General features: G+C 43.3%; 1 protein-coding gene across 9 annotated transcripts in view; it reads right to left on the bottom strand.

The window, feature by feature from the left end:
- SYTL2 (synaptotagmin like 2) overlaps positions 1-24,704 on the bottom strand; it is a 100,472-nt gene that overhangs the window by 45,373 nt on the left and 30,395 nt on the right. For all 9 annotated transcript variants that reach the window (XM_036859636.1, XM_036859635.1, XM_036859637.1 and 6 more), the window contains 2 exons: positions 10,613-11,110; positions 687-838 (listed from right to left, as the gene is read on the bottom strand). In XM_036859636.1, coding sequence (XP_036715531.1) covers positions 687-838; positions 10,613-10,713 — 253 coding nt within the window. In that variant the 5' untranslated portion in view covers positions 10,714-11,110. The remainder of the gene's footprint in view (positions 1-686; positions 839-10,612; positions 11,111-24,704) is intronic.

Genomic DNA, 24,704 nt, shown 5'->3' with positions numbered 1-24,704 from the left:
GGGGATAATAATACCTACCTTACAAGATTGCTACTACAATTAGAAATAATAGGGACTAAACGCCTATCATATATTAGATACTGAAGAGGTGACAGCTATTTTCCTTACTGAGTACAGGCTAGAACTAGACAGTGGCTGTTCTTAGGGATAAAGGTTTATACTGGCTAGTGCAGAGTTAATTAGAGAGAAGGCACCCGGTTAATATTTGATGAACTCAACAGAATTCTAAAGAAGCCCTCAAAATGCTGTCTTTACAGTCCCTTAAATGATGTACTTGGTTTTTAAAGAAGTACCAGGTGTCAAGGTCATTGAACAGGGAGGCTAATCTCTTCCTGTCACCCTACTCAGGAGAAAAGGTTCTGAATTTTCAGAGTTAAAAGCCAAAGAAAGAGGAGGTGGTAGATCCCTTATAACCCCCAATTGTCTAGGCTACTCCAATTCAACATGGCATCTAAAGGGCTTTCCTCACCCTTCTTCACCACAATAAGTCACTTAGCCCTGCCTTCATCCATCCAAACCCAGGGCAAGAAGATTACGACCTAGAGAACTATACATTATGCAAAGCACACCCCTTAATGATTTCCCGCTGCAGATTTCAGTAACGATTCTGACACCCTTCCTTTCTCCCAAGGACTCCTTCTCCCAAACAAATGCTGGCTCTAAATGTACTAGCCCAATCAACTCACCTGCTCCCTGGTGCCTCTTCTTTCTCATGGACACTCTGATGATATCTGCTCCGTGGATTTTGTCTCTGTGCCTTTTTGCCTTGGCTTCATAAAACCATTGGCCACTCATATTCCTCAGCTGCTGGTCATCCTTAATTTTTTCAGGCAAATGTCTACAAAAGAAAAAACAGCTTTACTTTGCTAAGAACCCACAGTAAATAAATGAGTTTATTATGACACTGCATAAAGAAATCTGTAAACAAACAGCCAAAATGAAGTTCTCAATATCTTACAAGATCCTACAAACCTCCCAGATGACTAACAAATGTATGCTTTGACTGAAAGGTCAGAGAAGCCAAGGCCAACACTTTTTAAAAATTCAAAGATTTAAGCCATGATCCCCAGATGATGCCTGAAATTTCTCAAGAGCAAATTCACTTTTTGGCTGCAGGCTTGCTGTTCACTGTTCAAATGTAAATACCCCAGAGAAAGATGACATATTAAGCTTCCCCAAGCTTTGGTTTCCTCATCTTTAAAAAGGGGTTAATAATAGTAACCCACCTGACGGGGTTGCTATGAGGATTAAATTAGCTAATGCATGCAGACCACCCTTTGCACATGCCTGGCACCTAATAAACACTCAGTGAATAACTGGTGAGGAAATTAACGGTTCATCAGTTCTTGCCATTTCACTGAAATGAGCTTATCAGAGACTTTCCTGGAAGCCTGTGGGGGACAGTGCATGAGGTCCCTGGTTCTTAATGTTAGGGAAATGAATTCAACAAGACTGGCTGGGATCAGGAAAGATCATATTTATATGGGGTGGGGAGTGGAGGCAGACATAAATTCCATTTGTGCAGATACTGCATCGAAGGGTTCCACGTCATTCATGCTCACTGAAAAGTTAAAACCTAAAGAACAAACCAAGTACCACCCCCCTAAGATCTCCCTCATTTACAGTGGAGGGGAAAACACTGTTCTATATGACAAGTCTTATAATCTCTGCATCTCTCTATCCACGTCAATAAAATGAGAATCAAAAAATCTATCTTTTCTTTTTGATAGAGCTGTACTTACAATAAAGTGGAATAAAAGCCTTAAGGGGACTTTGAACTCTTGGAGGGTAATGTGCTACAAAATCCAAGAGGGTTTTATGATTGTCGTTCGAGCCAATATGCACGCTTCCTAAAGTAGCCAATCTAAGTGTTTTAGCCAGAGAACGTGTATGGCGGCCACACCCAAGGTGGTGGCAGGGCTGTGTGTGAGGGTTGCACGCAGGCCTACCTGGGAATGGGGAAGGCAGGAGGGGCTTTTACCTGGGTTCTGGCAAGTACGTTTTCTCTCTCCCAAGTGTGCCTGCAGAGAGTCTTTCCAGCCAGAGTCCCACTCTCTGCTGGAAACTCCTCTCCTCCCCCAGTTACCTAGAAAGAAGTGACCCTATGCCAAACATGTCCAATCACAACCCTTGGACACACCTTGCTGTGAGAGCCCATCACCAAATCCAGACAGGGACGTGTCTTCATCTCATGGTTCTGAATCACCAGAGAGGTCATGGTTCTTATAAAATGTTTCTAATGGTTTCCCATTGCCTAAATTTTCTGTTTTTTAAAAAAAATTTTTACTGGAGTATAGTTGATTTAAAATGTTGTGTTAGTTTCTACTGTACAGCAAAGTGATTCAGTTATACATACACATACATCCCATATAGGTTATACAGAGTATTGAGTTCCCTGTGCCATACAGTAGGTCCTTATTAGTTATCTATTTTATATACAGTAGTGTGTATATTTACAATAGCCAGGACATGGAAGCAACCTAAATGTCCATCAGCAGAGGAATGGATAAAGAAGATGCGGTACATACATACAATGGAATATTATTCAGCCATAAAAAGAACGAAATAGTGTCATTTGCAGCAACATGGATGGACCTAGAGATTGTCATACTGAGTGAAGTTAAGTCAGACAGAGAAAAACAAATATCATATGATATCGCTTATATGTGGAACCATTGCCTAGCTTTTCAGCACAGCAAAAAATCCACCCTGAGCTGCTGGTGGAGCTTTTGCCTTCTCTTCCCAAAAGGACCACATTCAAGTTCAATTCCAGAAAAGAGAAGTCCTTCCAGCTCTCCTTGACTAGACAGTGAGCCCCTAGGGGCAGGGCCTGTACTCAATATAGCTTTGCTTGGTGTCTGGAAAACAGTGGGTGTTTATTCAGCGCTTTTGGAGTGAAGGGATATCATATGAGGTCCCTGACCACCTGGCTTCAGGATACCTGTTCAGATTCATTTTCCAGCATTTGCTCCCATGCTCCCCCACGTGCCAGCACACTAGACCTCATACTGATCTCCACACTGCTCTTACATGACCTCTGTAGACATTAAGGGCAGGAAGGTGTGGCAGAAAGACTATGGACTTTGATGTCTCCCCAAATTAGGTCCAACCCCCAGTTGTGACCCTTCCTAAATGTGATCTTTGGCAAGTTACTGAACCCCTCTAAGCTTCAGTCTCCTTGTTTATAAAGATAGGGGAAAATAAGACCTACTCTGCAGGACTTCTGGGATGATTAAATGTGGTATTTACCTGAAAGTACCTAACAGTGCCCGGATCCTGGTAAGAGACCAATAAATGTGAATTCTCTCCAGATGTCTTTCCCTCACTTCTCTATCCAGCACGTGGCCCCTCATCCCTCAGATCTAGGTAGCACCCCCCCAGGGAAGCCTTCCCTGATCCTTGAGGGCACCGTGTGGCTTGCCCTTCTCCATGCTCCCACAGCTTCTCCACAACAGCACTCACCAGTGTTCCAGTGATCTATTTGCACATCTGTCTTACAAATAATCTGTGAACTCTGCAAACTCCTTGAAGGCAAGGACTAACTCATAATCACCTTTGTAACACCAGCATCCAGCACAGAGCCTGGCACAGAGCTGATACCCAGAAACTGTTGAGTGAATAAATCAGCTAACAAATAAATGCTCAGCAGCCAGCTCAGTCTGAGTAAAGACAAGAGATAAGAGAGATCCTGTCGCTGCTAGGGTTAAGTGAACCACGCTCCATCACAATGGCAGTGCCTTCTCCTAATGAGGCAGGCCACCTCATCTCTTGGTGGATTAGGGAAAAGCATGATGAAATACGGTATCAGCCACCATCATGTTAAAGAAGACCACAAACCCTCATAGCATAACAACTCCCAATTTCTCTTCATGAGATTATTTATTCACTTATCTTTGTTGTTCAAGTGAAAGGCACTTTGTAAGGGTCCTTATGCAACTCTTGATCTGCTCCTGCCTGACTGTCTGCAAGCCTCTGATCCCACTAAGCTTTCAGCGCACAATGAGCACGCGCCATGTGAGTCAGGCTCATTGAAGCGCGTGGCCCTTCATAGTAAAGCCATTACAGTAAAGAATTGAGGTTGGGTTTCTGGCTCATTTCTTTTAAAGTTGCAAAAGAATAGGAAATTCTTTCAAATTCAGTAAGTGCTATTTATATACTTCCTATCATGATAATCACTACTAGGGTAAATCAATCTCTTTTTCTAGCTTAGTCATTTGGAATATTTTACAGATGAATCTATATGTATGACATCAAAGCCCAAGTTTTATAAAGGTGTATATTAAAAAAAAGAAATCCCACCATCTAGGTGGTGCTGTTAAAATCTTCTCTGTACCTAGAGAATATTATGCTTAGTGAAATAAGTCAGAGAAAGATAAATTCTGTATGATATTACTTACCTGTGGAATCTAAGAAAATAATACAAATGAATGTACATGCAAAACAGAAATAGACTCACAGGCATAGAAAACCAACCGGTGGTTACTAAAGGGGAGAGGGAATGGGGGAGGGGCAAATTAGGGGTAGTGGACTAAGAAATATAAAGTACTATGTATAAAATAGATAAGCAACAAGGATATATTGTACAGCAAGGGAATTATAGCCATTCTCTTGTAATAACTTTTAATGGAGTATAATCTATAAAAAATACTGAATCACAATGCAGTACTAATATAATATGAAACACAATATTGTAAATCAACTATACTTCGATAAAAAAGTTAAAATAAAAAATAAAATAAACTCTTTTCTACCAGCCCATATTGATCTCTCATTTTTCTTGAACTCTAATTGTACCAACCAAATTAGCACTTGATTCTCTCGTTGTTGTACCATTCAGCTGAAGTGGGAAAAAGGTAAGTTTCTTGGCACTCACACTTTTTATACCTTACCATCCTCTCCACACGTGCATGTTGTACTTAGTAGAGAGCTAAGGATAGAGAAGATGCTCAATAAACACCCATGGGCTGCTGCTGGGCAGAAGTGAAGGCAGAAGAACACTCAACCCAGAGAAGACACTGTCCGGTTGGTCCTCCAGGCAGAACATGCTGGTCACACCCCATTCTTTCAGCTAATACATACAAAGCATGTGTTCGGTACTGGGCCTCACGCGTGGACTTAACATGCATCATCTCATTTAATCCTTACAATTTCACCATGATGTACAAAGAATTCAGTCAACTGCAAAAGATGGCCATCTTGCTTTCTCTTTATTGTGAGGGCCATATCTGTTCATTTTTTCGTTCAAGAGTTCATTAATTCCCTATCATATACCAGGCACATGCTTGGAATTGTACATAAAAAATTTAGTCCACAGCCCTAACTGCTAACGTCAACTCCTGCGGTGCAGAGAGAGTGTGAGCACTTTCAGAGGAAAGCCAGAAGAGCAGTGGCGCCCTTCATCCTGCCTTCAACATTCTTCCTGCTTGTACTCACATAGCGCACCCCAGCTTCTAGCTATTCATCATGATGAAGCAAAGTCCTAACATCATAGGCAGGACCTGGTCGATATTATCTGCTCAGCTGTGCCTAATAAGAATCAGCAGACTGGCCAGAGAGGTTGATTGATCCATTCCCAGATTTTTTTTTTTTAACCTTTCAGTATATTCTGGGCAAGGTGGTTAGACTCTGTGATTTGAAAGTACTCTTAGATGTCTGTTTTGAATGAGAGAATGTTTGTTTTGAATGGACCTTAGATAGTTACAAATGGCCTCGCTTTATAGATGAGATGAGGCCCAGAGAGTTTAAGAGGTTTGCCCAAGGTCACACAGAGCTGGGACCGGAAGCCAGCCTGACTCCTAGCCGACGTTCTTTCCACTGCCCCGTCATCCTGCCTGCGAGACCCAAACATGATTTTGATTTCTAAGATGGCTATCACACTTCACTCTTTCTACAAAGGCATTCAACCTTTGATAGAGAATCTGAAAACAAACACGTGAAAATGAAATAAACTGCGAAAGTTCTTTACAGCGGAAAACAAGAAGAAACATGCATCACTTGTGCTGTGGACACACCACAGATCCCCACAATCTGCTGCGAGGCAGCACTGTGTGTGGGAAGCACAGGCTTTGTAGCTGGATAAGCAAGGTTTCAATCTTACAGGGCACTTAACCTCCTCCACTCTATTTCCTCCCCCTTGTTGAGTGGGTTCAGCTATGCTGCCGTGCGGACGAAAGGGGAAAATGTGAAGCTCTGTGTACGGTGTCAATCCTGGACAAATGCTGGTTCCTTTCCCCTTTGCTTTGACGGAAAATGCCATCAGAGGTCCTAGAAAGCAGTTCTTCAATGACAACTGCCTTTGTTTAAAAGAAAGTAGGTCTTAAGGCAGCAGCTGATCATAAGATGCGGTCGTGGTTGAGATGGTATCTACTGCAAGAACGCCCATCACCCTAGATGTGGTTGTGTGTTTATGGGATGGGGGACGTGGTGCTGGCGGTGTACAGACACACAGCGGCAATGATTTCCTGCTGGCAGTGTGATGCAAAGCACAGGAAATACCACCTCTAGAGTGTGTCATTTTCAAACCCTAAGAGACTAAAGTTACATCTATGTATGTATGGTGGTGTTTCTTTAAAAACAGAGGACAGAGAGGGAGGAGGCAGCGGGGAGAGAGGAAAAGAATCCATCCTGATGTCTGTTTCACTGCTGGTTTGTGAAATGTCTCCAGCTGGTAGTTAGGAAAGCAAGCTGGGTAGTGAGGCATGGTAATAACTGGGCCTAGCACTGTGGTACAGGTAGGGAGGCAGCATGAAAGACAGTGACCTGGAATTGCTTTCTTCTAACTGAACCCCCGAGATACCACAGTAGACATTCCCTTGGGTTCAAATCCACATACTACTATTAACAGGTTGAGTGATTTGGGAACTGGACGCTTCCCCTGTTTGACACTCATTTTCTCATATATGAAATCAGGATGGGAGGTAGCATAAAAATCATCTCCAAAGTGCCCTGAAAGAGCTTGGATGAGAACAAGTCAAAGCACTGGATAAATCAGGAATGGCAAACAGATTTCAATTTAAATCCAACTCTCATCAACAGCCATATTGAAAAGGACTCTGAGGCAGTGTCTGGTCTTAGTGGGCAGCAGTGCTATAATCCATTAGTAATGTCCTCACGGCTACAGGAGGGTTATACTCCAAAGCCCATAATGAATTAGCATTTGAAATAGCAGTCTGAATTTTAGTGGCAGATTTGCCTTTCTAATGATGTTTTGCTTAGGCTAGTATTAGAATTATCTAATTTATGTTTCTAAAGCCATATACTAACTTGGAGGAGGACTGGGGCATTGTAAAATCATGTTAGGGAAACAAGATTGAGATTTTAAATTTGCAATTGATAATCCATTAAATGGTTAAATGGTAAATTCCTTGAGCACTGGGACCATGTTTCAATTACCCTAAAATTCCTTCCATTTGTTCAGAGAAGTTCCCTAGACTTAATGAGTACTCGATTAAATTTCACTGTATTAAATAGTTGAGAGTTTTAGGAGTAATTTCCTTCTAAGGAATCAGACCACTAACCAGAGAATTCTGTTCTTTTTTAGAGGCATAGGTGGAGTGGTGAATAAGGGAATTAAAATGTATCAATCACCTACTATGTGCTCAGAAGATTAAGAATTATCTTACTTAATCCTGACTGTAATTCTTTGAGTTTGGCACTAGGGTCATTCCCAGTCTCTGAGTTGAGGCTCAGAGAGGTCAAGTAACTTGCTGAATGAACCATAGTTGATCAATGGTGAGGACAGGATTCAGACTCACTAAGTTTTGACTCAAGGTCCGCGCTAGGGCCCTTACTGTTCTTCTGAAAAAGCAGTACCAGTGTGCAACATGGGGCAGAAGGAAAAGCAGTAGACCAAGGGCTTTTCTTATCCTGGCTTTGGCACTGACTAGCTGTGTGACCCTGGGAAAGTCACTTCCCCTCTCTGGGCTTTTCCTTCATTATCTGTAAAGTGACTGATATGGACCCAAAAAATCTTTCCAGAGCTGTCAGGCTATCACTCTGATGGAAGAGCTAGAGACAAACAGCTGGGGGATGGTGACGGGGCTGAAAAGCAAAAACCCATGGAATAGCATTTTCAGAGACCAGAGACCTAGTCATGGTTCCACCAGCCCAGGAGCAGACAGTCTCAGAACCAACCCAGGTCCCATCAGTCCTAAAGCAAAGGGTTCCAGAGCTCCATTCCTTTTGTGTGGAGCAGGTTATGGGTTGGGCCTCTGTCGGTGTCCATAGGCTATGGACCTCATGCCCATCTGTGCCCCCCGCACACAGTCACTCAGTCCTGGACCTGCCTGTGGCCAAGTCCACATGAGCTGCTTGGTGCCCGATTAGGAAGGCCCCCAGAATGGTAGCAGTAAACAGGACTTGACTCACACCAGATTTTCACCACCCCAAGCCTTCTTCCTATCAGTTTACAAAAGCAAGAAACAAGGGCAGCACCAGCAGCAGCTTCCGAGGCATCCTCAGAAACAGTGCGTGGAAGGAGAATCTGCAAAGTCCCTGCTACAAACGGACTCACAGCATTCCTGCCGTGGCTGTAGACTGGCTGGCGCTAGTGGCTGCACACACACCCCTTACAAGGCCCAGTTCCAGGCAGAACTTTGAATTTTTAAGTATATTTTCAGCAATTACTGTAGATGCCTGAGAAACACCTCCACTCATCTCATACAGAATCACAGAACTACAGGGAAGACCCAGCAGCCTGGAATCTCTGGGGCCAAGTAAATACAGAAGGGAGGGAGAATGGATCTCTCTTCGTAACCTGGCTAGATAGAGGAAACAGAATTACAGACCACACGTAAGGTCTTGTAAGTGGGAGGAATCAAAGATCGCAGCTCGCCAGGATTCAGAGTCCCCACATCCTGAGGCAGGAAGAGGGATGGGACCCGGTGCAATCCCAGCTCCACTGCTTTCTTTCCCATCCTCTCCATCTTGTCTTCCGAGAGACTAAAGGAATTCCCATTTCCCACTATGCTTGAAAAATCAACTAATATTTTCTCTGTGCTGCCCCCTCCCCTTCTTTCTAAAATGGGTCTAACAGTCTTGTCTTGCCAAATCTCAGAGCTGCTGGGAGGAACATAAGACGATAACATTCACAAACTGTGAATGGGTAAAGGATGAATGCTACTAAGAGACTCTGATGGCTGATTGGTGTAAATCCCCACCTCTCCAGGGAAAACTACTCAAGGCACCCCTCTTGCTGAGAATGGGGAACAGTGACTTGTGGGAAGGAGCACGACAAGTAAGGAACCCCATTCTCATGATCTCCACTACCTATAGCCACCTCCTGTCACCATCACAGCTCAGTGTCCTACCTCACACCAAGACAGCCACCCCCTCCTCCATGGCCAGGTCCCAGGATGTCCTGTCTGCTATAGTTTTCTTAGGGAGGGGAGGTGGAGTTAGTGAATGAGTACCTGAGGGCCAGGATTTAATCCTCACTTCTGACACCTACGGACTACATGAGCTTGGGCGAGTCACCTGACCTGTCTCAAGGTCAATTTCCTCACACATCAAGTGGGTGTAATTACATCCCACCCTGCACCCTCAACTGCATGAGTGTTGTGAGCTCAGAAGAAATAAAAGTCATGTAAGCTCCTTGCAATCTGTTAAACACTATCGATATATGAATTATTGTTAGTAGCCATAGTCAGACACTCTGGAGTGCTTGAAGTGAATTTCAGCATGTTCTTCTATAAAGCACCCATGTTCAAATTAGGGTCAAAATATGGATAACGAAATATGGGCACAAATAACTCCATTATTCATGATCCTGCTATCCTAAGAAGTAAGAACAGGGCTTATGTTCCCTTTGGATAACTCCTAGGTTGGAGATCACGCAGTTAATATGACTAACTCACATTCAGGAAGCCTTTCACTGCCTTCAAGGCCCCAGATTACAAAGGCAATAGATGGCAGGGCTTGGACTCAAGCCCACTTCTTCAGCATTCTGACCTCATGCTCCTCCGACCCCGCAAGTGAGTGAAAGTGGTAGGAATGTTGATGTGGAACATTTGGGTTCCTCCCAAAGTGAATAGTATGTCAGAGTTGCCACTCCTTCTTATGGAACACAAATGAAAAATTGGCTCAGTCAGAACTCATTTCCATTGCTGTTGAAACCAATTCAAACATTTCTGAAGATGTGCAAAAATGTGAGCTACTTCTCAATTTATTTTCTTCTGAAAACTTTAGAGATTAAAAAATGTTTCTAATTTCATACATGATCCATTTTTTAAGTAGATTCAGTTAAAAAAGTGGATATATACGTGTGTGTTTATATATATATATATATATATATATAGAGAGAGAGAGAGAGAGAGAGAGAGAGATGTATGTATGTGTTTGTATACATTATTTCATTTTTAATCCAGTGTTTAATAAGTTAAAGGAGTTTAGTGAGGTTTTTAAATCAAGACTATTTCTGGCAGGAGTCCTATGGGATAAATTAAGAGATATGGAGGAGAAAGTTCTGTCCAGGAAATAAACTTAAAATTGGAATCCGTTAAGTCAGGCTCCAAGTCAGAACTACCACTTAAGGTTGAGGAAAAAAAAAAGTGTCCCACCTTCCTACAGACTGCCCATCCTCCACCCGTGCCCGAGGACCTGTCCGGCCTCTTACCTGACTCTCTCCTCTTCCGCCCTCTTCAGGGCAGCGTCCCGCTGCAGAACCTTCATGATGGCCTCTTGCTCCTCCTCCGTCAGGAAGCTTAAGTCGATCATCTTGAAACGTGTACACAAAAATGACAGTAACAAATATGGCTTAAGATTCTCAAAGCTAAACAACAGTTACTGCAGCCCAGATGATGAGAAGATGCAAAAACGAAATGAAACGGTATCTTGTTCAGTTCTTCAGCAAAAGTCTTCTATGGGCTAGGCAAAAGTTTTAGGTGGCTGATAGCAAAATCCTCAGCGCCCTTTCCCTCGAGGAAGCAGTGGTCTGTGGGATGATGTCGAGAAGAGGCTCTCGGGATGCTGCCTTGCTTGCCAGACAGGTCACCTGTTCCTACAGCGGCGGTCCTGCTCACGCCCCCTCTTCTGGACCAGTCTGAGCACAGTTTATTCTCCTCCCGTCCGACGTCAACTTGATGAGAGGCAACAGTCTCTGAGCATCACATACCTGCGGAATCGTGAGACAGTAAGCACCACACGGTGAGAGGCAGTTCCTATAAGCATTGCTCGTTATTTTCAGATTTAAAACATGTCTGGGGGGAAAAAAACTGACCATGTGAGATGGTGTCTGAGATCAGGGAAACCAGTTCTGCCAGCTTCTTGAGCAAATAGAAAATGGGTCATGAAACATGCTTCAACTCAATTCTGGACCGCCGAGATGGAGAGCGCACAAAAACGCCTGTCAATGTTTAACCATCCACAGAGGGAAGAGATGGTTGCAAAAAGGAGGTGGGTCTCTCCGAAAACTCATGGGACGGTAGGCTAAAAGGTCACGCTAAAGGTCAGGAAGACCAGGGAAATCTTATTCCAGTTGTCAAGTGATGACCGGTAGGAAACTAGAAATAAAAATTCAAAAATGCTCACTTCTTCATGCATAGGGACATTCCACTACAGTATATCTGTGCTCCGTAATGACAAGAGAATTAGTATTAGGTAGAGGTAATCTGCACAACAATGGGAATTGTTATTCTCCACTTAGTCCCACCTCTAACTTTTGCTCGACCTGGAGCAACTCACCTAGCTTGTCTCCCTTCATTTCCAAGGAGAAAGAACACTTACTGGTATTGTGTATATATAATCTGGGGGAAAGGAAGAGGCATAATTTCAAAACTCCTCAACATTCAAAGTGAGCATTTTTGCGTAGAACCATGGGCAAGAATCCTATTTTCTTTGAGGCATTTTAAACCCATGAGCAATGAGAAGTAGATGAGACCTACAGAATGCCACAGCCAGGTGGAACTTCAGAGATTACTCCAGGATCGGGGCCCTGTAACAAGCACAGTACTGCATACACAGTAGACACTAAAAAACATGGGTTTAGTAAATTTTAAAGCAGCCCTACTTAGGAAAATACAGTGTGTACACTAGTAATTTTTATGAATAAATTCTTTGCTCTTTGGCAAAACAGAATTACTAGGAAGTACTCGCACCACTACTTGCTAACTACAAACCATTAGGCAAGTTACCTAACCACTCTGAGGCTCAAGTTTCTCGTTAGGACATCCCTCGCAGGTTGTCAGGATTAAATGAAATAATGAATATAAAAGAGTGCATATCTTGCATCCTGTACCAAAAATAGCTAAAAATATATTCTAGCTTCCTTTCTGAGTTCACACTTTTGTCCCATCCAGCTCAATAAGAGTGTACTGGTTACATAATTTCCTTTTCTCTTTCGTATCTTTCTGATCTCCCCCATGAAGCTTGGACTTCATAGGCAGGTACTCAGGTGACCTTTATTTTATCTTCCTGTAACTCTTTGCATATTGCCCACAGTGATGACTCAAATAAATATTAAGACAACACTTCACACTTTTTTTAATTTGCCTGCACTTGCATATGTTACTGCCTGCTTGTTTGTCTTGAAAAATAACTCATCCGTCAAGATGAAAGTCACCACCTCCAGGAAGCCTTCCTTCACTCCCATAGCCAGAGTTAAATGCTGTAGTAGATTCGATTATTCCTAACTCTTCACTTCCTCCCTGAAACAGAGCTATACAATCATGTTGCCACTACAGTAAGCAGAGTATTCATCCCTATCTTTCTGGTGGTGGGCTTGGCCTGTGACTTACTTTGGCCAATGGAACGTTATAAATGTGATACAAGCATAGTCTGTGGATGTGCTTGTGTGGTTTGGCTTGGCTTCTTGTACTCTGGCCACAGACCACAAGAAGAGCTTGCCCCAGGTAGCCAATGACTCTTCAGTCAGGGTCTCAGAAAAAGAGATACAAGAACAGACCAGAACCTGAACCACCTGAAGCAGGGCCACCTTCGCTGGCCTGTAGGTATTGAAGCAAGAAGTAAATATTTTTTGTTGGAAGCCACTGAGGTTTGGGGTTGTTATACAACAGACACTTTTGTAGCAGGAACTTAACTAACACAAAAACTTTCTCCTCCACCTACGTATCTCCACCGTTATAATTATCTGTCTGCTCTCCATCTCTCCCATCTGACTGTGAGTCTCTCAACGTGAAGAAATAAGTGAATGAGTTGGGACTTCCTTGGTGGCGCAGTGGTTAAGAATCTGCCTGCCAATGCAGGGGACCATGGGTTCGAGCCCTGCTCTGAGAAGATCCCACATGCCATGGAGCAACTAAGCCCATGCGCCACACTACTGAGCCTGCGCTCTAGCGCCCACGAGCCACAACTACTGAGCCCGGGTGCCGCAACTACTGAAGGCTGCGTGCCTAGAGCCCATGCTCTGCAACAGGAGAAGCCACTGTAATGAGAAACCTGTGCACCGCAACAAAGAGTAGTCCCCGCTCACTGCAACTAGAGAAAGCCCGTGCTCAGCAATGAAGACCCAACGCAGCCAAAAATAAATATATAAATTAATTAATTAATTTAAAAAAAGAAAAGAAATAAGTGAATGAGTAAATGAATTAGTGAACCTAAGTAAATGAGTAAATGAATTAGTGAACCTAATCCAAATAGACAACTTCACCAGGGGATGGCTATCTCAATTCTTTCATGCACAGTAGCTTTCTTTCATGTGCAGTAACTTCCTTAGATCTCAAAGGCTGGCAAGGAAATAGATTCAGGCCACATTCTTGGAACCATGTCCCTCATGAGGCATCACACTGCCTCCCAGGTTCAACGGGAGATTGTTTTTAAGTTCAGTGAGTCGAGGACAGGAAGAGAACAAAGGAGAAAAACAACTTAAATTTTCCAGCAGTGGTAATTGGCAGGGGGGCTAAAGGGAGAAATGCTGGTTACCACACCTTCAAATAGAACTATAAGCTAACCAGTGCTTCTGTGTAAAAGCTTCTAGGGTTAAGTCTTTCCTAAAAATAGGCTATTTGGTGAGGCAAAGGGCAATGTCCTTATTTTACAAAGAAGTGAAGTGCTCGAACCCTTGACTCCTAACTGGGTAGCAGGGAGTGACTACCCGGCCAGATGGTGGGAAAGCCCTCAGATGGCAATCAAGCCTCTTCAGTACGAGGTGCTCCCCCAACTCCCAATATTCTGGATGATATCTATCATGAGAGCTAACCAATTTCATTCATTCATTCAACAAACATTTATAGAGGGCCTATTATGTGCCTGACACTGTTCTAAGCACTGGAGATACATTAATGAATAAGACATTAAAAACTTCCCATCCTTGTACAGTGTATATGTCAGTTGGAGGGGATAATGACCAAAGTAAATAATAAAAACATAAATAAAAAATAAAAACAATTATGTAACTTTTGGGAAGGTGATAAGAGCTCTGGAGGAAAACAAAGCTGGGAAGGGAATAATAAGGTGAGGGGCATTGGAGTTTTAAAGAGAGTGGCTAGGGTAGGTCTCATTGAGAAGATGATATTTGAGCAAAAACTTGCCAGAGATGAGGGAACGAGCCACGCAGGTATCAGAGGGTCCTGAGGTGGAAGTGTATTTGACATGTTCAAGAAACTTCAAGGGAGCCAGTGCTGGAAGGCCAGTGTGCCAGGAGGAGAGAAGGATGGAGCGGGTCAGAAAGGAAATAGGTCAGACTGTATCGGGCTTTGCAAGGACTGTAAGATTTCTGCAGCAGCAATAAGGGAAGGCAGAAAAAAAAGAAGGTAATAAATATTTACTGGGCACCTCCTAACGCCTGGCACTTTACATGTATCATCTCATTGGATCCTCACAAAGATCTGAGGGAGGTATTTTGTTACCTTTGTTTTTCAAATGAGGACCATGAGGCCCAGGGAGGTGTCTGCCACCAAGCTTGTGTGTGGTGGGGCTGGCATTTGCCAGTGGCTTTGTTAGAATAGGTCATCCCAATATTGACATCTCATTTAATTCTCCCCTGCACACAGATCCTCAAACTGGGGAAGCAGAAAAATGCTCTTCTGTCTGGCTGTGGACCCTCATTCTCTGCTTAAGCATAAAAGAATCACTGGCCCAGAGCTGGCTGTCAGCATGGAGGCAACCTCAGTGCAAAAATTCGGGAGGGATGAATCTTGGCAACAGGGATGCCTGACGTGTTTACAGAAGGAGTAGCTCCCAGGATGAGCAAACAGTTCTCCTTAGGTTCAGCCCTCCCTCCCATCCTCCTCATGCTGCTGAATATGAATATGACAAAGCCATATTCCCAGGCTTAAAACCCTTCACCAACTTCCCACTGTCCACTGGCTAAGGCTCAAAGTCCTTACCATGGCCTGTAGGGCTCTCCGTGAACTCACACCTGCTTTCTTCTCCAAGCTCTTTTCCTGCCCCACTGAACTTTTTCAGCTCCTTTTGCCTTCAGGCCTTTGCATATGCTTGTCCTGGCTCCTAGAATACCCTTTCCTGAGAAAATACCTCTTGGATCTCAGGTGAGATGTCACTTATTGCACAGAAGCCTTCCCCATCCTCCCAAGGCCAGGTTAGGTGCCCCTCTGGAGTGCTCCGTTAGCACCTAACTTCCTCACTCAGGATACTCACCACACCATCTCGAATCCCATCTACTCACATCTGTCCTCCACTAGTTTATGCGCAAGGCCAGGGCCTCTAAGTGCTTTGTATGCCCACCCAGCACCTGCCACTGTGGCACCCATCTACGTACTAGGCACTCAGGTATTTCATACGGGAACACGGGTGGAAGGAGACTGAGCTTCCACTTCCCCCTTCATGTGAACCTGGCTCTAGGGTCCATCATTGAAAAAGCAGGTCCATGTTATTCACTGGGTTCCAGCTCCAGGTCCTTCACATGACTGTCTGGTTTAAATAAATTACATGACTTCCCCAAGCCTCAGTTTCCTCACCTGTATGATGGGTCTCTTCACTCCTACCTTCCCTTCCTTATGGAGATTACTGTGAGGCTCTGGCGAGAAGGAAGAAAGTGTCGAGGACAAGTAAGGAATGAGCAGCCACAGGAGCAGCAGGTAAAAGGGAAATGTGAGAGCTCCAAATGCAAACTGTGCTTAATTCAAATTTTCCTTGCGTCATTTTGAAATGCATAGAAATACCAAATGACTATGTTGTATAACAGGAACTATCATAGTATTGTAGGCCAATTATACTTCAAAAACAAACAAACTCACAGAAAAAGAGATCAGATTTATGGTTACCAGAGGTGGGGTGTGGGGAGAGGGGGAATTGGAGGAAGGCAGCCAAAAGGGACAAACTTCCAGTTACAAGATAAATAAATACTAAGGAGGTAATGTGCAACCTGACGATTATAATTAACACTGCTGCGTGTTAAATATGAAAGTTGTTAAGAGAGTGAATCCTAAGAGTTCTCATCACAAGGAAAAACATTTTTTCTATTTCTTTAATTTTGTATCTACATGACATGACGGATGTTCACTAAACTTATTGTGATAATCACTTCATGGTGTATTTAAGTCAAATCATTATTCTGTACACCTTCAACTTATACAGTACTGTATGTCAATTGTATTTCACTGAAACTGGAAGAAAACAAACAAACAAAATAGTTTGCATGTGTCAGCCCTGCTATGCCACATCTGTAGAAGCCTATACTCTTCTCTTTGTCAGCTGTCCAAAAGGCCCCAAACAGCTGGTGTTTGCTTTTGATGGCAGCAAAGAGAAGAGCTAGGCTTGCAGGCCTAATCTCCAACATTCTGCCAACCAAACCCAGGTTAAAGTCTGAGTAACAGCAGCATTCGTTCCCCCAACTCTCTCTGCACCTTCTCCTTTCCCAGATTGCTGCTGCTGTACCAAAGCCTGCGGACCTCAAGGAAGGGGAGGAAAACTTAAGTAGTGACTCTCACATGATGAGGTTTTCAGAAGAGAAGCAAATTGTTCTGACAGCCCCATGACATCACAACAGTCTGAAAGGAAGACAGCATTCATGTTCTCCCTGAATCTGCTTTGTTGAGAGAAAGATGAACTTCCTCCTTCACTCAGGGGTTCCTCACATGATGTTTTCTAAGCCTCTCACCATCTTGGTCATTTTTCTCCGGGCTGAAAAGTGAGCAGGTGGTGTTAAGATCCTTCATACACAGGAGGTCAGTTAATCACTCTGCCCACCCAGTACGGCAGGTCTTCTCCACATCGTGCAGATAACACTGGGCTTGAGGAGTTCAGTAACTCGTCCACAGTCGCTCAATCAGAATGTGATTTGGAACCCAGGGCTGTTAAGATTCTAAAGCTGCCACTTTTAATCTTTCATTACACCCCTCCCCCCTTATTCTCTGAGAAGTCACACAGCTAGTTAGGCACAAAGATGAAACGAGACCCCCAGGTGTCCTGATTCCCAGCCCAGTCCTGTTTTCACCCAGCTGTTCCTCCTTCTGGACGTCCTACTTTTCTCTTTGTCATTTCCTATGAGTGAATTGCACTGGCCCTCAAAGCACGGCATGCTCTGCAGAACTTGCCAGGAAAAGGAAAATGATTGGGCCCTTTGGGTTTGTTTTACGGATAGACATGGAAAAGAAGACAAGCATGGATAGAGGGAAAGAGGCACCTGTGTCAATATGCGGGTGTTTATATGTGCTCATTAGACTCTGAGAATGGTAGCAATCCCAGGAACCAGAAACTATCACTAAAAGAAGTTTCTTCAGAGGTGCTTAAACTCAATCAGAATGTTGTTGTTGCTGTTTTTAATAGAAATGTGCTTATGTGAACAGCAAACTTTGTCCACAGCACTGTCAGGAAACAACGCTGTATGAATATTTTGTTTCTGCATGGTCCCTGCTTTCATCAGTCTACTAAAAAACATGTAAATTACTCAATCTACTGTGTTGCCTAAATTGGGCTTCTTGAGAGGAAAGAACCATCGCCTTGTGACTGGTTCAAAGTAGCTTCTCAAAAACAACCTGAGTTGAATGAATAAATAAAATGAACAAATGAAATGAACCTGGGAAGAAGTGAACAAATGAAAAAATATAGATGGAATAAGAAAGAATAATTTATCCAATAAGTTTCTGTTTTATTTTTTCACAGGGGAACAACTGAAAGTCAAAACTGACAGGCACCATAAGATACAAAGCTTTCACTTTTGTGAGGATTCTTCCAAAAGTGGAAGAAATTTTTCTACTTCAGTCACCTCCTTCAGCCCCGGGGCTGATGCAGCTGACGGGTAACATTTCCCATAGACTGACTTGGTGATCTCAAACTAAGGATGAAGAAAGTGCAGAGAAGGAAAGACTACTCATATGTGACAATGCTCCCTACACCTTAATCTCCTCTTCAAACCTAATGATAATGTCTCTGGATTTCTAGAAAAGCTCACCTTCTGCCATTCCTAGGCAAGTTTAGACTTATGGTACCCATAGGAATCAAAGAGTTTAATCAAGTCCCAGTCAAGGGTAAGATAATGGGCCACGTGAAGAAGACAGTATCACACACAACCTACCTTCGTACAAGTACTATGTCAAGTACTAATAAAGGAGGCACAAACCAAGTGTCAGGGGCCACAGGGATTTAGGAAGGAGATCAAATGAGGAGAGCCTTGGAGGCTGAGAAGAAGGGAGCGGGCATTCTGGGCAAGTGCACTGGCCATGAAACCATGAAGGTAGGGTGTTCAAAAAGAAGACTGGTAACTGGAGTGTAGGGTACAAATGGGGAAACAGTATCTGGGGTCAGACCCTGAGGGGCCTGAAATGCCAAAGGAGGGAACTGGAACTGGAATTTTTCACATTTTTCAGTCTTGATAAATGTGCCTGAACTACCCTTTTAATCTGTATTGTCTTGGAATATCAGGATTTCAAAAGATAAAAACAGTAAAGAGAAAGGAGCTGGGGAAATGGGCAGCTGAAAATTCATATTAATCTTCACACTTGGGCTGAAAACTCAAATCTAAAAAAAGGGATGACAACCTACGAAAGGGATGACTTACAACACATCAAGGAGCTTTAAGACAGTATAACAAGGTTCATTGGACATCGCACGGAGCTGCTGTAAGAGCCAACACAGTCATGGGCTCTTATTGGTTACACAGCTTGGGAAGCACCTGGAGCCCTGCCTCAGTTCAAAATGCCAGATGGAGACTTCCTCTCCCTTTGCCATGGCAGCATTCACCACAGATCTCAACTCTGGAAGAGATTAGGTCGTATGTCCCAAATGTTGGAATAGTGTACACCGTCTCTGCCCTTAGAGAACTTATATTCCAGAAAGGAAGACAGATATTGAACAAGCCTGAGAAGTCCTACAAAACAGAAGAGCAGGGTGCCTTAAAACTTTTAACCAGGGGGCTTAATGTAGTTTCGGGGGGCCAGGGAAGGTTTCCTTGAAGAATTATGATCTCTGTCAACGGTCAACTCTACAGTGATATCTAAATTGGGAGTTCTACCACCTTAATCAAACTTATCATTGCTTGTATCAAAATATGGCTGATGAGAAGATTTCCAGACATTGCTTAAGACCCACTGAATCAAGATCTTCAGGGACAAGGCCCAGGAATCTGCATTTTCTAAAATGTTCCCACAGGATGCAGATGTTTGGCCAGGTTTGGCAATCACAGCTATAAAGGATTCCCAACAGGTCAGAAATGGCTGACGTCTGGTTAAAGAGTACAGCAAAATTAAGCATGTTCATTTGTACATCAATTGTTTTCCAGCTGTAACAAGAGCAAACGCAAAAATGAAGCAATGGCTGAATCATGGAGTCATAACCAGTTCTTCGTGCAGATGAGGAAGCTGAGACACAGAGGGGTTAGACCAACTGCTTAACGTCACACAGCTACCTAATGTGAGAGCTGGGACACTCAGAGGAGACCTCCTTTATCTTCCGGGACAGATACAGTTTCAACCCACATAAGGATTTGCAAACGGGCTAATAAAATGGGTTGAGATACATTTCCCAGCACCCCTGAAACCAGCACATTGATGATAACAACAGGCATTGCAGATGAATTCTAGATTTAATTATTTTCTAGGTTTCAAATTCAGAGGAAGGGAGTGGAAGAACCAGCTGATTTATTAACCAGGCTGGAATTAAACCCAGGATCATAAAGTTAACTGAACTGTAGCAGTCCTCAGCTCTGACTTTAAAAGGACTACATAAACCCTCACTTTTGGTACAATCACGTACATTCCTACTCAGCCTGGCAGTGAGGGACTCTCTCCAAATGTACAAACTCAGGGGTTCCCAAACCTGGCTGTATATTAGCATCACCTGAAAAACTTTAAAAAAAAATATCCGTGCCTAGGCCTCTTTCCCTTCCTCCCACCCCATGCCAGTGATTCTGATTTAACTGGTCTGGGGTCAGACCTTACCCGAGATATTTTTTTTTAAGCTACTCAGGGGGTTTGAATGTGCAGCCAGCACTGAGGTCACCGAACTCACTGGTCCTCTCCTCTTTCTGGCCCCCGCTCAAATTTAAGACCTAGGGTGAGGCAAGCAAGATGCTCAGGGCCCCAAATTCAAGGAGGCGAGGTTGTGTGAGCACAGCACACTGTACTGGAGCACCCTGAGAGTGAGGCCTCCTTACCAGTCGGGCACCCAGGCACACGATGTAAGGAGACGCTCACTCTCAGGGTATGGCAAGTGCAGTGCCAGTACTTGTGTGACCTTTTCTCCATAGATTTGTGCCCTGGGTGCCTTATGTGCCTCACCCTTGGCCCAGACCTGCTCAAATCTCTCTGGTCAGGCCATTAATGATCCCATCAAAGAGACATCAAGTTCTTTTTTTTTTTTTTTTTTTTTTTTTTTTTTTTTTTTTTTTTTTTTTTTTTGGCTGTGTTGGGTCTTCATTGCTGCATGCGGGCTTTCTCTAGTTGCGGCGAGTGGGGGCTACTCTTCGTTGCGGTGCGTGGGCTTCTCATTGCAGTGGCTTCTCTTGTTATGGAGCACGGGCTCTAGGTGTACGAGCTTCAGTAGTTGCGGCACACAGGCTCAGTAGTTGTGGCTCGCAGGCTCTAGAGCACAAGCTCAGTAGTTGTGGTGCACGGGCTTAGTTGCTCCGCAGCATGTGGGATCTTCTCAGACCACGGCTCGAACCCGTGTCCCCTGCATTGGCAGGCGGATTCTTAACCACTGCGCCACAAGGGAAGCCCTCAAGTTCTTTTTTTGTTTTTTTTCATTGAATTTATTACTAATACTATTATTATTATCATTAAGTAACATACATTTTCTTTGTTAAAAAAATGTTTGAAAATCACAAAATCATACAAGGTATAAAGTAAATGACCTCTTTTTCTCTCACACTTAACAACTTCATTTCAGAGAAGTAATCATTGTTTTACACTGTATTATATGTCAATTCAGGCATTTTCTATTCAGATGCTCATATCACATATCTCAACAAAAAAGTGGATATTGTTTCTGTGACTTGGGTTTTAAAATTTTAACAATACTCTTTCAATATTTTTGTTTCTATGTTAGAATAGACAGATGTGTGCCATTTTTCTTTAATTTTTCCTTTTTTTATTTTGAAATTAAAAAATTAATTTCAAGCTCATAAAAAACTGCAAGAATGGCACAAAGAATGTCTATATACTCTGCCTACATTATATTAGTTTGAAAGTGCTGCTATAACAAAAACCAAAAAGATGGGCGACTTCAACAGTAGAAATTTATTTTCTCATAGTTCTGGAGGCTACAAGTCCAAGATCAAGGTATCAGAAGGTTTCATTTCTTCTGAGTCTTTTCTCCTTGTCTTGAAGATGGCCACCTTCCCATGATGTTCTCACATAGTCTTTCCTCTATGAAATACCACCCTAGTGTAAGATACATCAAGTTCTTAACTGTGTGCAAGGTCTTTCTTGCTCCTCTCTGAGAGACACTTGTTTTGAAATGGATACAGGTGGATAATGCCAACCACATGCATTAACTATACCCCTTGACATAAGAGGCTGCTGTGATGGAGTAGGACGTACTGAATTTAGAGTCAAAAGATGCTTGGAAGGGGATTGATCTTTCATTAGTTCTTTGGCAGTTCCCCTACGGACTCTGGGTTTGTTTCTGGGTCTGTGCTACATAGACAGTAAGGCCTACCTTACAGGGTTACCGTGAGGATGACACTGGGCTGTAGGTTAAATGGTCTGGGACATAGTAAGGGCTTCATAAACACCAGCTGACAATAAATCTTCAACATTTCACCAACTCAATCACCTTTCTATGCTACCTTGAGGTTGGAATGTTACTGCTGCTGCTTTTTCTATTTGTCTCCCTCTTCTAACCTCCCACCCTATTTTAAGAAGGAGTCAAATTCCTGGTTTCTGCAAACACCCCCATCCCCAGAGGCCTTTGAGTAGATAAAAAAATCTAAATTGGGGATTGGGGTTTGGCAGTAGAGAGGGTGGGTAGGAGGATCCCATTTTTAAATTACCAAAATTCTTCTAAACCTTCTCGTCTTAGGCCTGGACCTCCGCTTTAGAAAATCAAGAGCCAAGAGTCTGACATTTTGGTCTCTGGTTCTACATTAACAGCCCTTCTCTAATTCTTCTTCCTCTAGAGGTGGGCAGCGAGGCGCCTCGGCATCCCCGTGCCCTCAGCACCTGGTATGGTGCCTGACTTACAACAGGTACCTCATTGATTGAATAAAGGGAAGAAAAAAGAGATTACAGGGACAAAAAGCTTTGTCAAGTTATCGTCCACAGATGTGTTTGTTAACTCCCTGGTAGGCAGAATAAGGGTCCTCCAAAGATGTCCACATCCTAATTCTTGGAACTTGTGAATATGGTAAACGGTAAAAGGGACGTTACATATGTGATTAAGGATATCGTGACGGGGAAATTATCCCGGATTATTTCAGCAGACCCAGTGGAATCACAAGGTCCTCATAAGGATGCAAGATGGTCTAAAAGGGAGAGAGGAGATGTGAGGATGAAGACAGGTTGGAGTGATGAGCTTTGAAGGTGGAGGACGGGACCATGAGCCAAGGAATACAGACAGCCTCTAACAGCTGGAAGAGGCAAGGAAACATTCTCCCACCAGAGCCTCCAGCAGGAACTCAGCTATGCCAACTCCTTGACTTTATCCTGTAAGACTCATTTTGGACTTCTGACCTCCAGAACTGTAAGATAATAAATTTGTGTTGTTTCAAGCCACTAAGTTTGTGGTAATTTGCACTGCAGTAATAGGAAACTAATACAGCCTGAGGATAATGTGCCTTATTCATCTCTGAACCCCCAGTTTGTTGCCTGGAACTCTGTTGACTAAATACATCTTTTTGTTTTTTGTTTTTTTTTTAGCCACTGGAATTTTTTTTTTTTAATTTTTAAATTTTTTTTAATTTATGGCTGTGTTGGGTCTTCGTTTCTGTGCGAGGGCTTTCTCTAGTTGTGGCAAGCAGGGGCCACTCTTCATCGCGGTGCGCGGGCCTCTCACTATCGCGGCCTCTCTTCTTGCGGAGCACAGGCTCCAGATGCGCAGGCTCAGTAATTGTGGCTCACGGGCCCAGCTGCTCCGCGGCATGTGGGATCCTCCCAGACCAGGGCTCGAACCCGTGTTCCCTGCATTGGCAGGCAGATTCTCAACCACTGCGCCACCAGGGAAGCCCTAAATACATCTTTAAAAGCAACACTGAGAGCGGATGCTTTCCTCTCCTTGCCATATAGCCAGTCAGTTGCCAGGTTCGGTTGACTGAACCTCTGCACTCTCCCTCCAATTCAACCCCTTCTCTCCTTTTCTACCACTCCTTTAGAAGGGAACATGAACTGAACATGGCTTCTTTACTTCCTGGTTCACCCTACTTCTGGCTACCATATACTGTCCAGCTAGACTCATATTCCAAAGCCCCACTTTGAGCATGCCATACTCAATTTAAAAACCTTCCCTAGCTCTTCCCTGATGGCAGAGTAAGTCCAAATTCCTAGTATTGATGTACTTCTCATCCCAAGCTCCCTATCCAATCTTATTTTCCATGGACCCTTTCTCACCCCGTGAATTCCAGCCAAATCACTCCTCAATATCAGCTCTACACTATTATCACCAGACCTTTGTTCTTGCTGTTCTCGTCACCTAGAATGTCTTTCCCTTATATCTGCACACATCCAAACCTTACCAATCACTCAAGCCCCAGCTTAAATGACACCTCCTCCATGAAGCTGCTCCTGCAGCCCCCTGCCCCTCAAAAATATCCCTTCCACAAGCTAGCAATAATTACTTCTTTCACTGAGCCCTCGTAGCTCTTATCTGTACATCTGTCATCTGAAGTAGGAAAGAGCACAGGCTCTAGAGTCAGACCTGGGTACAATGTGACCCTCTTGTGCAAGTTACTTAGCTTCTCTGAGCCTCAGGCTTATCATCTGTAAAATGGGCATCATACCTGTCTTATTGTGTTGTTAAGAAGATTTAAGCTCATATATAAGTGCCCAACACAATAAGCATTCAACAATTACATAAACATTACAGAAACTTATAAACATATCAAATTCCCACTTCTAGACTCTTTAAGGGAAAGATTTATGTCCACTTCATTTTTGTAGCCACACAGTACCTTGCACATAGTAGTAAAACAAAACAAAACAAAAAAAACTCTTAACTATTAAGTAAGTCACTGAAGTGTTGGGAGTATCTCCTCAGGCTTCCTGTTCTGTGAATAGTAAGGATGGCCTCATTTTTCTCCATTTAAGAGAGAAGGGGAGAAGTATTCTGGTTCTCTTTCAGATCATCTGTGTTAGACAGAATTCTTAAGATAGAAACTTTGTAAGACCTACTCTCTTTGGTTAATGCCTCTCAACTAC

Source organism: Balaenoptera musculus, chromosome 8 (genome assembly GCF_009873245.2).
Source record: "Balaenoptera musculus isolate JJ_BM4_2016_0621 chromosome 8, mBalMus1.pri.v3, whole genome shotgun sequence".
In the NCBI taxonomy this organism is placed as follows: domain Eukaryota; kingdom Metazoa; phylum Chordata; class Mammalia; order Artiodactyla; family Balaenopteridae; genus Balaenoptera; species Balaenoptera musculus.
The sequence above is the reverse complement of the archived record's forward strand: the minus strand, read 5'-3'. Positions and strand labels throughout refer to the sequence as shown.